This window comes from Humulus lupulus, chromosome 1 (genome assembly GCF_963169125.1).
Source record: "Humulus lupulus chromosome 1, drHumLupu1.1, whole genome shotgun sequence".
Lineage (NCBI taxonomy): Eukaryota > Viridiplantae > Streptophyta > Magnoliopsida > Rosales > Cannabaceae > Humulus > Humulus lupulus.
In genome coordinates this window covers 161,010,219-161,027,571 of record NC_084793.1, presented here as the reverse complement: position 1 = coordinate 161,027,571, position 17,353 = coordinate 161,010,219, and the positions used below count along the sequence as shown (strand labels likewise).

The 17,353-nt window shown below is 32.3% G+C and overlaps 1 protein-coding gene across 2 annotated transcripts; it reads left to right on the top strand.

The window, feature by feature from the left end:
* Positions 1–5,185: 5,185 nt before the first annotated feature.
* LOC133799796 (glycolipid transfer protein 1-like) lies at positions 5,186–9,705 on the top strand. Of its 2 annotated transcripts, XM_062237798.1 has the most exons (8): positions 5,191–5,421; positions 5,547–5,576; positions 5,672–5,799; positions 6,177–6,232; positions 6,539–6,669; positions 7,980–8,115; positions 8,685–8,816; positions 9,430–9,705. In XM_062237798.1, the coding sequence occupies exons 3-8, from the start codon at positions 5,682–5,684 to the stop codon at positions 9,463–9,465; spliced, it is 609 nt and encodes a 202-aa protein (XP_062093782.1). In that variant the 5' UTR covers positions 5,191–5,421; positions 5,547–5,576; positions 5,672–5,681; the 3' UTR covers positions 9,466–9,705. The 2 variants fall into 2 exon arrangements, with proteins under 2 accessions (XP_062093777.1, XP_062093782.1); XM_062237793.1 differs by lacking the exon at positions 5,547–5,576 and having other exon boundaries at positions 5,186–5,421.
* The last annotated feature ends 7,648 nt before the right edge of the window (positions 9,706–17,353 follow it).

Below are 17,353 nucleotides of genomic sequence, written 5' to 3'. Positions count from 1 at the left end.
GCTAGGAAGATTTCAGAGTAATCTAGGGTTAGACCACTGGAAAGCTGCAAAGAAAGTTATGAGGTATCTTCAGGGTACTAAGGATTACAAACTCATGTTTAGACGAACCGACAACCTGGAAGTAGTTGGCTACTCAGATCCAGACTTTGCTGGTTGCACTGATTCACGTAAATCAACCTCTGGTTACGTGTTTATGTTTGTCAGTGGAGCTATATCATGGAGGAGTAACAAACAAACCTTGACTGCTACTTCTACTATGGATGCCGAGTTTGTTTCGTGTTTTGAGGCTACATCGCATGGTGTGTGGCTAAAGAGTTTCATTTCAGGCCTTAGAGTTGTAGATTTCATATCTAGGCCATTGAGAATGTTCTGTGACAATTCAGCTGCTGTATTCATGGCTAAGAACAACAAAAGTTGTAGTCGAAGCAATCACATCGACATAAAGTACTTACCCGTGAGAGAACGTGTTAAAAAAAATAAAGTGGTCATTCAAAACATTAGCACTGAATTGATGATTGCTAATCCTATGATGAAAGGCTTGCCACCTCATAAATTCAAGGATCATGTAGTGAACATGGGACTTGGTTCCCTTATGTAAATTTATTGCACAAACTGAAGTTATTATCAATGAAACTCTTATTTTGATGTTTTCTCATATTTATGGGAATTTTAATTTTATTTGAGAAAATTTTATAAGACCTGAATAAACATAGGGTTTATTCGTTTAAGTACATAGCCACATAAATTACATTGTTATGTAATAAATATATTGTAATACATGGAATATAACACTCGCCATTAAAAGAGGACCTATCGCCATAATTCATGTGTTTATTATGTAACAGGGATGATCGTCGGGCTTAAGTAATACATTAATTTAAATGCTGACCAAGTGAGAGAATGTTAGAATATTTATTTATAGGGTTTATACCTTTTTAAACCCTGTGTTTTGCCTCATTACCTGTGTTGGACCCTGTGTTTTGACAAATTATTTTTTGGACCCTGTGTTTTGTAAAATTGTTCAAATAGGCATAAACCTAATTTTGATGAACAAAAAATTGAGTATAATAACACAGTTCTTAGGCAGAATGACTATATTTTTGTTCTGAGTTGTTAGTTTGATGAATTATTTGTGATTTTATGTAATGCCCCGAAATCTCCGTTATGGTTTAATGGCGGGAATAGTAGGCCGAGAGGGCCATACTTGTTTAATTATGCCATTAATTGATAAAATGCATGTATATGTGAATTATATTATAATATGATGTTAAATGCATGCATGTGGGTCCACATTTTAATTACAGTGGTGTGATGATAATTTGGCCCGTTGAGGGTATAATTGTATATTTGTATGCATGTTGGTGATATGTTGTTGAGACCACATTATAATGTGGGTTTGTTCAAGCCATTCGATATGAGACGATCTTGGATTATTGATTAGCGGTCTAGTCATAACAGGTTTAAGTTCGAGGCTTGGGATGAGTCTCGGGGTGTTTTTAATAATTAGAGCGTTACCGGGAGTTAAAGGGTAACGAGATATGAATTATTGGTGTTTGGGATTATCGAGAATGACGGGAATTGGAGAGCGTTAATTATGATTAACGAGATAGGTTAGAAATGACAAATTTGCCCTTGGGAGCCTTTAGGAACCCTTAATTGACCTAGGGGTATAATGGTATTTTTACCCCTAGGATAGATATAAACTGATTTGGGTTGTTGAATTGAAGAGAAAATAGAGCAAGTTAGTGAAGCTTACCCGTACCTTCTCCTTCCTCATCTCCTTTGTGATTTTTGTGATCTTGTTGAGGATTTAAGCTTGGAAAGTAGGCCTTGGGAGTTTGGGAGAGTGTTCCATCATTGAAGAGCACTACAACCTAAATTTGAGGTAAGTTTTTAGCCACTAGTTTCCATGTATGCTCTGTTTTGGTTGTTAGTTTCAGCTCATGATTTTGATGTGGATAGTTGGAATCAATGGGAGTTTTTGTGTAAGATTGATTGGGTTTTGGTGAGGGGGTGATGTAGATGAGGTTTAGGGGTTGAATTGGATGTTTTGGTAAGGTTTGGGATTGGTTTGGAAGGTTAGTTTCAAGGGGAATCACAAGGAGGGAAAACCAGTGGAGCTGCTGGTCTGAAGCTGGTGCCCCAGCGCTATGCAGGGCAGATAGTAGCCCTCTCTGTTTCTAGGGCAGCGCCCCAGCGCTGGTTGGCAGCGCCTAGGCGCCAGGTTAGTTTCAGGGTGTGTTGCTTTTAGGGCTCGTGATGGTTTTTAAGGCTCGGGGGTTCCCGAGAGTGAGGGATTGATCCTGGGAGTGTGGTTTAGATTGTGAACCATTCATTGATTTACTTTATTAATGGTTTCTAATTGGTTATGATTAGGTAACCGCTAAGGAATCTAAAGGTTGATCGTTCTCAAGGGTCGTTCTTGTATTATTTCTCACTCGAACCAGAGGTAAGAAAACTGCACCCCATACGTGACATGCATGGCTGTTCATGAAGCATGTTGATTGAGTAAATGTGGACGTGGATTGATTATTGAATGCTTAGCAAATCTTGCTCACTTGTGCATGGTACTGACTCATTAGTTAGATTTGGCATAGGTGTCAGTATCAACTGTGAAGCTGTGGCTCATTAGTCAGGTTCGACAGTGGTACTGGGCACTAGTCACATAGAGCTGACTCATTAGTCAGGACGACTTTAGCGTGTTCAACGCAAGCCAATAAAGATTAGATCTAATCAATAACTGCATTGGATGACTCAAAGAGCATTAAGGCCGAACCGACCTCAACTTACCTATCAGTCACTCATCTGTTAAGTTAGAGACTTACCTATCAATCTGTCATCTGTTTAAGGCCAGTGACTTACCTAGCAGCCACTCTTCTGTTTAAATTAGTGACTTGCTTGTCAGTCACTCAGTATGGTTTTCTAGAACCTCAAGTGATATTCACTCATCTGTTTAAGAGCTATAAGCTTTGTGTGATTATAATGATAAACATTTGGTAATGATTATATACAATACAGTGTTTTCTTGCTGGGCTTTGGCTCATGGGTGCTATGTGGTGCAGGTAAAGGGAAAGAAAAGCTCACCCAGCCTTGACTGGAGAGCTTAGGTGGTGATGTGTACATATGCGGCCGCTTGACCACCACGGCCAAGGAGTTCTCAGAGGAACTAGGGGGTTTACCCTATTTTTGCCGCTTAGGTCGGCGGGTTTGTAAATTTGAATCAGTAGTGACCATTTTGTATTATAAACAACTTGTAAATGTTTTTATGAGCTCATGAACATTTTTATATACTTAATAAAGCATATCCTTTCCTTTTTACTGATTTTCCACCTTAGCCTGTTAATAACACTTAAAACACGTTTTTAACCAAAGGACTCGGGTAGCGGGTCAAATTTCTGGTTCACCGTTCACCGTAATTGTTCTGGGGTAGCCAGAGCGTTACATTTTAGTTCAAAAAACTTTGATCAAAATTAGGTTTAGGAGTCTATTTGAACTATTTTAGAAAACACAGGGTCCAAAAAGTAATTTGTCAAAACACAGGGTCCAAATAGGTAATGAGACAAAACACAGGGTCTAAAAATGTATAAACCCTTATTTATATGGTATATAAAATCAATTTGTTACAACTAATTGATTTAATATAACAAAGTCAATATTTTATTTATTAACAAAATATTCTAATTAATGGTCAACATTATTTGTTACCCGATTTTGTTTGTTACACGATTTTGCATATCCCAATTGATTGGCAGAGACTCTGATGGTAGGTCTCACTCTATAAATATAAAGTACCGGTCCCCAAGCTCAATGCTGATTCCGACTATCAGTAACTCCATCTAAAAGAGTTAGTGAGAGCTTGGAAGGCTGTGTACTCGTTCTAATCTCTGTTTCTTTTCTTTTGTAGATCTAAAGCTAGATCGATGTTATCAATTGCAATGACTGGATGTATACAATATTCGATCATCTATTCGTATATGTTCAATCTATATGACAATTCTGCCTGCATATATAGGATTGTTCATATGCCCATATTTTATTAGGGAAGAGAGAGAGAAGAGTGAAATGAGAAGTGAAAAGTGAGAGAGGAAATGATAAAAGTATTTTGGGTAAAGTGTCAAAAAATAACATTATTTTGAAATCTTTAATATGTCTAGCATTTTTTTTTAAATTATAATATTTATCAAGCATACAAACCGAAATTTCCCAATCAAAACACAAATCTAAGTGACGCCTGCTCTTCACTCTCTCTCCATTGTCGGCAACTAAAATGTGTATCTCATCCACTACAAGTATTCTCCATTTTGGAACTAGATTGCCTTTTGAAATGGGTTAATAGTGTGAATCAAGGTATATGAAGATCAAATATCTTCCCACTACTATTTGAGAGAAAATGCAGTGAGCTTTTTTTAGGTATAAAAAACGAGAAAAGATAGTAAATATTGTGTATAAAGTACATTGAATACAAATAGTGATACACAATAAAAAAAATATGTAAGTTACCATATAGAAACCTACGTTTTTAGTTATTACTATCATTTTAATAAAAAAATAAAATAAAAAGAAAAAGAAAACTACTAAAATAAAGTTTATAAACAGTTATAATTTGTATGCTATATCGTAATAACGTTTTTCTGTATTAATATAGTAATCCAACAAAAAAAAATGCAATGAGAAATTCTCCTTAAAATAAATTATCCATTCTCGCTTTTTTTTTATATAATTATATAATTTTTTTCGAGCAACATTTGTTTATAGTATTGTAAATTACTATGTTAACTTTCTTACACAAATATAGTAGTATAAAAATTGAAGAATATTAAATAAGTTCAATCTTACCTTATTTGTTTCTCAACTCATTGAATTAAAATAATACTATATCATTCAAATTTTTTTTTTATTTCCAAATCATGAATTACAATAAATCATTCATTTATTCACTAAATATAATATTTATTGTTGTTCTAAAATAAATAAACAAATTTATCTATACTATAAATGAATGATTATCAAAGAATAAAAAGTCATGATGCATTTTATATCACTAATTCAGTGAAAAGGTTGATAATTTGTTACGTATAAATTCTCTCTCCTGAAAATATACAAATCTTAAAAAATTACAAAATAAACTAAAAAATAAGTTTTGTAAAAATATATATAATTTTTATTATGATAAACAATGTGCGAGGAGCATATTTGCTGGTTAAACTATATTTGTAGGTTAAAGAAAAAAACAGGTGACGGTGAGCATGTCTCCATAACCAGTACAAATACTTTTTTTTTTTTTTAAAAAAAAGAAAAACATACAACATACACATGAATATGAATCTATGTTAAATTCCATACAATGGATTTTAGTTAAGGTTCTCCTATTCTGGTTGTCGACTGTGTCTCAACTCTCCACCTTTGATTATAGTTTTACAGGTTTAGATCTCTCTTTCTTTCTCTTTAATTTTATTTCAATTGAATCTGATTCTCTATCCACTCATTCATTCTCCATATTCTCTGCTATTTTCTGAATTGAAATTCATCTCTTCAACTCCTTTCAGATCCACCTACCCAATTCATTTCCATTTGCGGTCATCTCTCTCTCTCTCTGCTTATGCTTTTGCATTGTATTGAGTATTGAGGGTTATATTTTTCTGTGAATTAATTATTATTATTATTATTGCAGTAAAGGAAGAATGGAGGACCCTGTTTTCACTCCCGCTTTGGAAGGAATCAAGCATGTCAAGTCTGAAAATGGTGAAATGCTCACCAAGCATTTTTTGCAAGTCTGCAAGCATATTTTGCCAGTTATCGGTAAATTTGATCAACTCTATGTCAATCCCAGATCATATCTCTCTTAGTTCTTCTTGTTTAGCAATATTTTTCTCAATTTTTCCAACTCAGGGGATCTGATCTTGATCTTAGCACCCATTTTGCATAATTTAATTCCTTTCAAAACAACTTTTTGACCTTAATTTCTACATACAACCCACCAAAAATAACCTTTTTATTTTAGCTGGTGGCATACTTTCTACCATTGGTGGTTGTTCTAGTAATTGGTACATAGCTTGTTTTATTCAGGATAGTTTTTAGCAGTGACCGTGAAAATGTAAAATATGAGCTAACAGCTTGTTGACTTGTTCTCTACTTTCCCCTTCACTTAAAGATTGCTTTTTTTTTTTTCAATACAGATAAGTTTGGAGCAGCCATGACCCTTGTTAAGTCTGACATTGGTGGTAACATAGCGGTATGCCCTTGTCCAGTGTATTCCGCTATCATATTAACATATATGAGATTTAATCTTTCTTTTTATTTTTCTTTTTAAATCCTCTGTGCAAATTGTTATAGCTTCTGCATTCACGTGTCTTACTTTCAGTTTTCTATTTCCTTCTTCAGTAGCTTTACCAAATTTTAAACTCCCGGGTATCTGTTAAACATTTTCTTTAAAAGAATATGTATATATATCACCAAAATCTCGGTTAAAATCATCTTTTTCTGTCATTGGGTTTAAAGATTCTTGAAATATTTTTTTCCTCATTGGTTCTGGTTGTAGAGATTGGAATCTAAATATCTTTCCAGTCCAGAAAAATTCAACCTCTTGTACAGCATGGTACAGATTGAGGTTGAAGCTAAAACAGCGAAAGGATCATCCAGTTGTACCAATGGTCTTCTTTGGTTGACAAGGTATTATCAACTATTTGGTGCTTCCATTTCTTCTGTAAGATTGTTGTTTGTTGCGATTTTTCATGTGTTTAGTTTGATAATTGACCTAAATAGTTCTCTCTTTTTACCTAAAAGAAGTTATACAGAGTTTCTTTGCTTACTGTGGCCTAATACTATGTTAATTTTTTTCTTTGCTTACTGTGGCCTAATAATATGTTAATTTTTTTTTTGTCTTATCAATGAGATGTGACAGATCCCCTGATGGGGCTTGCCTAACTACCTCATATAAAAATGCACAAGACACTGAAATATCCTAGAAATATATGTATCTTTTTGCTATCTCTCACGACCACCTTTCAGTCGATAATTTCACTGGAAAATGATAAGCCTCCAGTCAAGTTAGTATATACTAGGAGGCCACCAAACACTTAAGGATAGGGCTGCCTTATATTGTATTCTAACTGTAATTGTTTTATTCTTTTATCTAGTTGGCAATTGTTTTATCTAGCTGGCTGCAATGTTTAGGGGGGCTGAGTTGTATTAATTCTAATTAGATCCTAGCTGGCAACTTATTTTAATCTGTCCAGTACCTATAAATAGGGGAGGGGATCATTTGTAAGGGTAGCTTGGAAATAGAGGAGATTGAACTCTAGGAGAGAACAGCTCTCTCGAAAGGTTGTATTTGGAGAGACTAGCCTCTCGAAAGCTAGGTGTAACTTCTGTCTTCATCTTCAATAAAGCAATTCTGTGAGGGATTTCAATTATTTGTGTTCTAGACTGGGATAGATAATTTCTAACCTAAGAAAGTTCTATCAGAAAATTAGGTTATAGAAGAACGTTCAGCTTCTTTGGTTGACTTGGTTGAAAGTTCAAAATGGTTTTAGAGATGAGGGCTTAGTTAGTTTTTTGGGAAGAAAAGTAGGGGCATATTTCACTGTCAAATCCATTCCCCCTGGCTTTTATGATTCATTCTTATCTCATATAGATGCAGTATCTATTATCGTGTACTTGTGCAGAATCTAAATCCTTCAGTTGGACCTTTCATTTGATTCAAGTTTAAATAAATCTTCTTTGTTGCCTAAACTGAAGTGCATTGTTTTTAACTCCTCATTTGTTGGTTGTATGTTTTGGAATCTCAAGAACTTCGTTCTGTCAATATTTCTTCTCTGATTGATTATTTATCTTCTTAACATGGGATCTATTTCAGCTTATTTGGAATGTTGTATTCCCAGAAAAAAGGAAATAAAAATATGAGCCTCAAATACTCTGATTTGACTTAGAAGATAGAGCCTCAGGATTTCTATTTTAATATTAAATCGATATATTTTCAGGGCAATGGATTTCTTGGTGGAATTGTTTCGCAACTTACTTGACCATCCAGATTGGTCCATGTCACAGGCTTGTACAGATTCCTATGGCAAGACTCTGAAGAAATTTCATGGATGGCTTGCTAGTTCAAGTTTCACTGTAATGTCCCCACTGCTGATTTTTTTTATCTGAAATTTTAGTAGAATTCATTTGATTCAATCATGTTTATGAATCTCTATGTCAAAGTCTATTACTAGTATGATTATGATTCCCTCAGTATCTATTTATCTCCCTTTGTGTAGCCTTTTGTTTAATGCTACCGGGCCAAACCAAGTCAATTTCTGCTCTTAGTTTCTCCTTTTCCCTACCATTTGTTTAGTGTCAAATTTTTTGTAAATATTTTCAAAAAGAGAAAATTTTATAAAAAAAATTCTAAAATTTTAGGGAAATATTTTTCTCTATCTATTTCCTCTATTTCTTTTGGAACAAAGCCTGAATCTGTAGGCATGTAAAATGTTAAACTTTTTCTGTCATATGTGATGATATTGTATGTTCTAATATAAAATAATTTAGTGCCAAGACAAAGTGTGTTCCACTCCTAATGGCTAGCATTGCCTTTCCTCTATAGTCCTCTACGAAAGGATACTGACATGTGCACTTTTGTGCTGTTTTATTCAATTTTCTATATTCCGTCTTTCCTTCGAGTAATTGGACATTGGGGATTGCAGGTGGCTATGAAACTTGCTCCTGATAGAAAGAAGTTTATGGATGTGATTGGAGGTTCTGGTGATGCCATGGCAGACATAGAGAAATTCTGCACAACATTTTCCCCTCTTCTCGAAGAGAATCACAAGTTCTTGGTAGGATTTCTTTTATAATTGCTCTGTTTTACGATCAATGAAGAATGTCTTATTGTCTTCAAGATTTTTTTATGAACGGAAAGGTAGATCAAGTGGTCAGTGTGAAAATATGTTTGCTCTCGATTGCCTTTGATGGAGGTGTGGTATTAAAATTCTAATTTAGACTTCTATTAGATACATACTCGAAAGTGAGCACTCACAACACCATATGTTAGCTTTTCTATATTTTCTCTTTACAATATTTAAATATTATAATTTTAGATATCATTTTTTTATTTAAATAAAAGAAGATGAGAGAGAAAGAGAGAGAAATAAAAAAATAACTAAATAAGTTTAAACAATGAATAGTATGTAGCTAAATGTGGAGAAGGATATATGTTTACTATAGCTTAGTCAAACACCTTAGTTATCATACCTTAGTTGTTATAACTTATACATCATCTGATTGAAGTGTCATTTTATGGATTTTGAGCTATATTTTACATATTTGGCTATTATACCTCATCTATTGGGAGTGTAATGTTGAAGTTTAATTTTTTTTAATTTTTTTTTAAAAACAATAATAATGACTGATATAAACTACTGTTCTATTGTTTTTGGTGATAAAACACAGGCTAGTGTGGGCATGGATGAACTGAAGGCATCATGAAGAAAAGAGAAGCATCGTATCTATTTAACTTTGTTGCCAATGGTGCCTGGGATCTTATCCTCGCCCTAACCTTTTTACGTATCTAATAATTCATCAGACTTGTGTTTTTTTTTTCGCAACGATCAGTGACTTATGTCGTGTTGAGGCTTTTTTTTAAAAATAAAATTAATGTCTTATTATACCTAAACTCAATAAATTTTTACAAGAATATATGTATTTTTATTGAAAACTTGCCCTTTATTTGGATCTGAATTTTTGGAGTGAAATTTTTTTTTCAAAAGATTTCATTTTCACATGTTAAAAAATAAAACGTGTATTTTTATAATACTAGTTTCTTCCCTCCTCCTAGGCACAACAAAACCTCGACAACAACACCTAACGAGCATTACATATTCCCTAGGTATGGAGCTCCGCCCTTTCTCGTATACACTATTACAAAATACATTTTATGGGTAACTTTTTTGGAACACATACCTAAATGCAAATTCTTAAAAATATTTACGGATATTTTAGGACACGAGTCTTAAGTTTTTTTTTTTTTGTCTTAAAAAAAGTATTGAGGGTGCTCAAAATAAACTTTGTAAAATAATAATAAATTAAATAATTATTAATAACTAAATTAAAAAAAATAACAAACAAAAACACTCAGCCCTTACTTATAAATTTATATATATATAGGGGAATTCTCCTATAGGTGGGGATCTCAGTGTTCTCGACCTGTGAACAGTTTTCGGCGCGATTTTTTTTTATGATCGTGTATTGTAGCTATTTAAAGCATCATGCAAATATTTAGAAAATTCCGAATAGTTTATAGTACCGAAAACTAAGTTCAAACATGGTGTTGCACGCGTGACTAATTTTTTTTATGCGGATGGAAAACATGTTCGAACCTAGTTTTCAGTACTGTAAACTATTCGGAATTTTCTGAAAATTTGCAGGATGCTCTAAATAGCTACAATATACACGGTCATAAAAAAAATTGTGCCGAAAACTGTTCACGGGTCGAAAAATACTGAGAGCCCCACTGGTAGGTCTTAAAGTGAAGCTCCTATAGAAAAATTGTCCTATATATATTTATATATATATATATATACTAGGTAAAAACAATATGTAATGCACGTTTGCTTAGTTTCAAAATTGTAAATATTATCAATAATTTTAATAAAAACTGGTTCATTATTTTTTTTAATATATATATATAATAGAATGAATTATAGTTCTACGGTATATATAAATATTTATATAAATAATCTCTATATATATGACATTTAAACACAACGTTGATATATATATATTTACATGGCTACATGACATATATATAATATAATAATATTTAAAAAAATAATAATAAAAATAAACTAAGAATAGAAAAAGTCATAGTGTAGACAGTAGCATATGTTCATCAACTATTTTTAGTTTCTAATGTATTTTGCAATGTCCTTTGGTGAATTTGATGAAGAAAAAGAGTTCAAATCAAATGATAAAAAACAAACTATCACACAAATTTATAAAATAAAAAAATGATATGTATTTTATTATTTTTAAATAAATATGATTTAATTATTTAAATTATCATAAAATATCTTAAAAATATCCTACATATTTTAATTAATTAATTTTTGCTTAAGTTTATGTTTGTTCTAGTTTTTAAATTTTGTAGTGACAACAAAATATTATATATTATATATTTAATATAATATAATATTAAGTTTAAGTTTTATTTAAGTTAAAAAATGTATGGTTTTATTATTTTTAAATAATTATCATTGTAAAATATCTCAAAAATATCTTATCTTAAATTTTTAATTATTTATTTATTTAAGTTTAAGTCATGTTTCAATCTATTGTTAAATATAAAAATATTCCGTCAAAGTTAGCGGAAAAAAATAAAAAACCGTTAAAATCAATAATTTCCTTTATCTATACACTTATTATGCAGAAGAGATTTTCAACAATTATAAATCTATTTAAAAAAAAACTTACAAAATTTTAGAAAATATTTTTATCTAATTTTTCTTTACTCTTCCCCATTATAATTTTTTTTCCAAAGTACATGTTCGACCATTTTTGTGGCGCATAGCTACACCCCTTCTTCCTACCCCATGCCTTGTTATCTTTTTTTACCTCTTCCTTTGCTTCTATTTCCTTCCCTTTTACCCTCCTTTTCTCCAAGTCTAAGTCAGTGGCTCTTTTCCTTTTGTCGTGTATGCAGCTTTCCTTCCTTTTGTTGTAATCGTAGCTTTCCTTTTGTGGTTGTCTAGCACTCCCTATTATGCCATGGACCTCACTGTGAACAATCCTTATATTCTCAATGTTTTTTATGCCTCCGTTAGCTTTGGACGCACTACTACAAAAACATCTGTTTATGACATTTTTTTAGTGCACTCACTTAGATGCGAGTCCTAAAAACAATTACTGGACTTTTTAGGACTCGCATCCTAAAAGTTTGAATTTTTTTTAACAAACATCTCCTGGGCTTTTTAGGACACTCATTACGAGTCCTTAAAGAATCTTTTTAGGACACTCATTGTGAGTCCTAAAAAAAAATGAGACCTTAGAAAATATGGAGAGAAAAATCAGGTTGAATTCCAATGGTGACTCTTAAAGAGAAAAAAAAAGTGACAGCCCATTTACCATTATTATTATTATTATTATTATTATTATTATTATTATTATTATTATTATTATTACATATTCCCTCTTTCTCCACGTGCTGTCTCTCACTCTCTATCTTTATCTTCTTAAATGAAGCCATAGTTGCCAGCCATCACCATCTCATCCTCTTGCCTCCTCCCATCTTCTTTCTTCCTCATTCTCTCTCTCACTAGCTTCCCATCACTCACTACTCCATCTTGAATCTTTCCTTTTTCGACAATGGCAGACGAAGGCTTGCGGTGGTGGTCTTGTGGAAAGCGGGGTGAGCTCTTGGTGGAGGGTTTGTCGGGTCTCGTTGGCGTTGGCTCGCGGTGGGTGGGGGCTTGCTGCAACTGTGGCTCACGACGGGTAGGGGGCTCGCTGCAACGGTGGCTCGCGGAGGTGGGACTCGCATATCAGTGGTTCGCAAGTGGTGGCTCACAGGCGAGTGCTGGCAGCGACTATAACTTGTGGCAGTGGTGGCTCACAGAGGCGGTCTTGGATCTTCATTTTCAGAAATATATACAATCTCTCATTTTCTTGCTGTTGATCTATTTTTCTTTTGTGTTGTGTTTGTATCAGATTTTATATTCATTACTTTCTATTTTTGATTTGTATTTGTTTGGATCTTTATTACTTGACATGGAAAAGTTTTGTTTGAGAATCAGTTAAGTAATCATATGTTATTCAGGTTGATTGTATATAATCATATAATATTATTGGTGTACATTAATCTTTGCATATCTTTGCATATGCTTGTAGTTATCTCAACAATGTTTGCTTTGATTTTGTTTTCGTGTATTGTATATATTCATTCAACTAATCATAGTAATATTTCTAATATTTTCTATAATGTATTTACCCAAATATTGATTTATAAAATAAAATTATATTTAATTAAAAGACACTCAACAAAATTTTTTAGGACACACATTGCGAGTTCTAAAAAGCCTTTTTTGTAGTAGTGAAAACAGTTTTTAAGGCTCTCAAATAGAGGACTCGTGCCTCGCGCGTCCTAAAAACTTTTTTAGAACTCGCAATACGAGTCCTAAAAAGCCTTTTTTGTAGTAGTGACGAGATGCTAAGTTTGTTAATGACCTAAGTCCTGGTTGAGCATAGTGATCCACAAAATACTCACACGTAAATGGAATTTGCCTGATGCAACATATGCTCAACTAGGACTTGCATCTTGTTCTTCTTTGTACATGAGGCTGATAAAAAAAAAAGTTATGGACAGACACCAATAGTGCAGTGATGGAACTCGTGTCAATTTAAAGGACTGGTAGCCAGACCTTCTATATGCTTCAAATCAATTATCTTTTGGTTATGTTTGTACAGTGAAATTTGATAGGATTGGATTGGATTGAGAAATATAAGGGAAAAAAATATATAAGAATTAATGAGCTGTTATAAATATTATATATATGGATGTCTATAATAATGAAAAATCACTAGGTTACCAAAAGTAGTATATCAGCATTAATTCTTGATTGTATTCAGAGTAGTCACTACAAGAAAAAATACTTTCAATAAGACCGAAAAAGTATTATCAAATATATACCATAACACTTTTTGATGTGTTAAGGAAAGCGGTGTTATAGTAGGTTGGAGCACTTTGCATAACACTTTTCCATAGTTATAGACATGTGTTATGGTATAGCCTACGATAACACTTTTGTTGTGTTATTTTAATAGTTAGATAAGTATTTCATTATGCTATTTATAAATAGATTATATCACTTTTTTGTACCTATAAAGTAATGTTATGATACACTTTATAATAACACACTTTCTGCATTATAGAAAATAGTTTGCATAACATAATTTTATGCTTATAAACCAGTGTTATTGTAAAAGATACAATAACACAGTTTTTGTATTATTCTAATATTTGGATAAGCCTTGAATTATTATTATATAAACCTGTACATTATAATTATATTTTTTTGCTTTAATTCAAACCCACTTCATTTAATATACTTAAGACACCCTTAACATTGTACAAATATATTTTTGAGTACCAATTATATGGTTCATAATACATATAACCAAATAATTGTGTCAAAATACATTCAAGATTATCTAAAAAAACAATCTAAAAGTCTTAAGATATTCAACACTGCCTAATTAACATAAACAAAACATTCTCACAATAGTCAACAAAATAGTCTTAAACACTTGCATATTCAAAAGTAAAAGTAAGAATTCATGATCTTCCAAATGCCAGCACACCAAAGCCTTCCAAATCAGATTTTCTTTTGCACTTCACTTGTTGAATCTGGTAAATAAAACATAAAAGAAAAAAGAATGAGGTCATGAAATATCATATCATTCATAGTGAGAGACAAAGAATATGGCATTTATATGGAAATTGAAAGAAATCATCCTATTCATAATTACTACTAAGCTGAAAAGTATCACAATATATAAAGTGTGGTTATGAGGGAAATGAATAGATTTCATGCTCAAAATCATGATCAAAGTGTCCAACTAAGATACAGGTAATAATTTACATAGAAAACCCAAAAACTTTCCCCTTTCAGACACAAAAAAAGAGAAAATAAAATCAATACAACGAAAAATTTAACCGACAAAACATAACAAATCATGTAATCAAGCACCACAAGCTTTAAAGTTGGAAAACCAAGAATATAACAAAACCTCCTTAAATTAGTGCAACTAATGGCAATCATACACAAACTAGACATATTTTTCCACCAAAATCTCAAATTTTCACTCCATTAAACAGATCTCAAAAACAAAATAAAAAACTACAGATATAAACAAAAACAAATCTATAGATCATATTTATTTATCAACAAAAACAAAAACCAACTACTAATCTCATATATTTATCAACTGCAGATCATATATATAAATAAATACATATATATACCACAAAATCAAAACTGGTTTTGGGTGATTTTCTTCGTAGTAGCAGACCAGAGAGAGAGAGAGAGCGAAAAAATAAAGTTAAAACTAAAATAAAATGAATAAAACAAAAAAACACACACACATATTAAGCATTGATCATCCATATTAGACACTCAATGTATACACATGAGGCAACTTTTTAGAAGAGAATAAATTGTACAACTTAAAAAAAAATCAAGCAAACTGGCAAGAAATTCCTAAAGAATTGCATTTTAACAATAATCATGCACCCCAAAAATATTTGGAACTACGAGTTGCATATATATATATTAAGTATTTGTTGCATTTGATATGTCTGCACTTAGAACTGAAGTCATATAACTCAACAACCATCAAAAGAGCTTCAAATGTATTAGAAAATGAATTCAAATGTGAACCATAAAAGTTTAAATCAATATTGACTAAACTGTACCTGATTTGGCCAAAACAAGTTAATATTTTTTTTGTAAGAGTGGTGATATCACCTGTAGAACAATACCAACAAGAGATATATTAACTAGAGAAATGCAATACATCCATGAACAAGATACAAAATTCCTATAAATTAGTAGAATGTAATAAGACCAGTACACTTTGATTCATATCATTTTACTAGTAATTCAGGTTGTTGAAAATATTTTTCTCATTAACATAAAAATACCATTCGATGAACCTAAAAGTAACATAATAAAATTGACCCACAATTTTCCATATAAAACCAAAACCAAATTGAACTTCGAACCCAATTTCCAAATCACAAAGGCTAACCATTCTGACTCATCTCACCTCCTTAAGAACTCATTCACAACCTATAACAGTAAGCTGCAATCCATCAAAATACATAATATTTTAGTAACAGTCTCAAATCTAAATAAATAGAAACATAAGAAAAAAATCAAATAAAAGAAATGTGATAACAAATCACTCGAGCTCTGAATTCATCAGCAAGTTCTCTCTAGGAATTCAGCCAGGAGCTCCCTCTCCAACGAGGTATATTGTTAGAGAAGTGGCATCACAACGAAGCCCAATCCCCAATGTTCTCTGTACTATTGGCAAAGGGCACAAACCTCAAATTTGACTAAGCAAAGAACTGAAAAACAGAAAGGCCATCATTATTTTAAATGAACAGAAAAACACAAAGCATAGCTTAAATTAATAGCTTATTATCATCCATCACTATGAAATATATATACACACATGGATCAATCAAGGAAATTGCATTAGCACCCATATACACAGCAAGGACCTTATCATAGAGTTGCAGAAACATAAATCTTAAACAATCAATTATTTAGACTCTTTACATTTAATTTAAGATAAAGTTCCTAAAAATAAATGCATAGAACTAATAGTCCAAACTTTGGACTTTAACATCTAAACATATGCCTTGGTTGTCGATCTAAATGGAAAATAATTTAATATACAAAAACAACAAGAACAAAGTTAATAGGACAATTAGGAGCCGCGTATCACAAACCCAGGTTCCCTCTATGCAGCCATTTTACAACAAAGCAACAAATCCAATTAAAAGTAAAAAAATTAGGTATGCATTAATTTTAATTGAAGTCAATCTAAAAATAAATCAGCACAATAATCAAACCCACAAAATACCTTTTGTTGCAGCAAATCCTCATTGACCTCCCCGCCACACGCCCAAAGCCGCAAGCCCCCACCATCCCGCCGCACACCTGCAACAAACTGAGAAAGTGCGAATGAGAGAGTGTATCGGTGAAAGAAAAAGAGAGCGATAGAGAAAGAGAAATAGAGCTACCTCGAGCTATTGGAGGGTTGTGACTTCCAGTGAAGATGGTGGTGGCACTGTCTTCCTGTCGCACATTGGAGGGAAGAGAAGTGGAGTTACTGTGAAGTTGGGAGGGAAGAGAAGTGGAAATTGTGGCTAACCCTAAAATGTTAAATGGGCCTTTCTTTTTGTTTTTGATGAGAGCTGGTGAGAATATTTTGTGTTTGTTTTTGTTTTTTTTTGTTTCCCTCCATTTTAACTTTACAGCTTTCTAACTTTTTAGGTTACCTATTATAATACTTTTCCAATTAGCTTATAATTATGTATTATAGAAAGAGGTATTTGGTGTAGTGAGTTACCCGATTTCCTTAGGGCTTATGTATTTGTATAAATAGGGGTCCTTCCCGTATTGAAATAATACACAAGAGTTTAACTCTCTCTTTTCATCTCTCTATTTCTCTGTCAATTTCATTTCTTTATATTTTACATTTCAGTATTCTTAATAGTTTGTTTTATAACACGTTATCAGCATGATTCTCTAACTACCATTGTTTGTAGGTTCAAAATATTATTTCGACTCTCTGGCCATAATCATTCCTT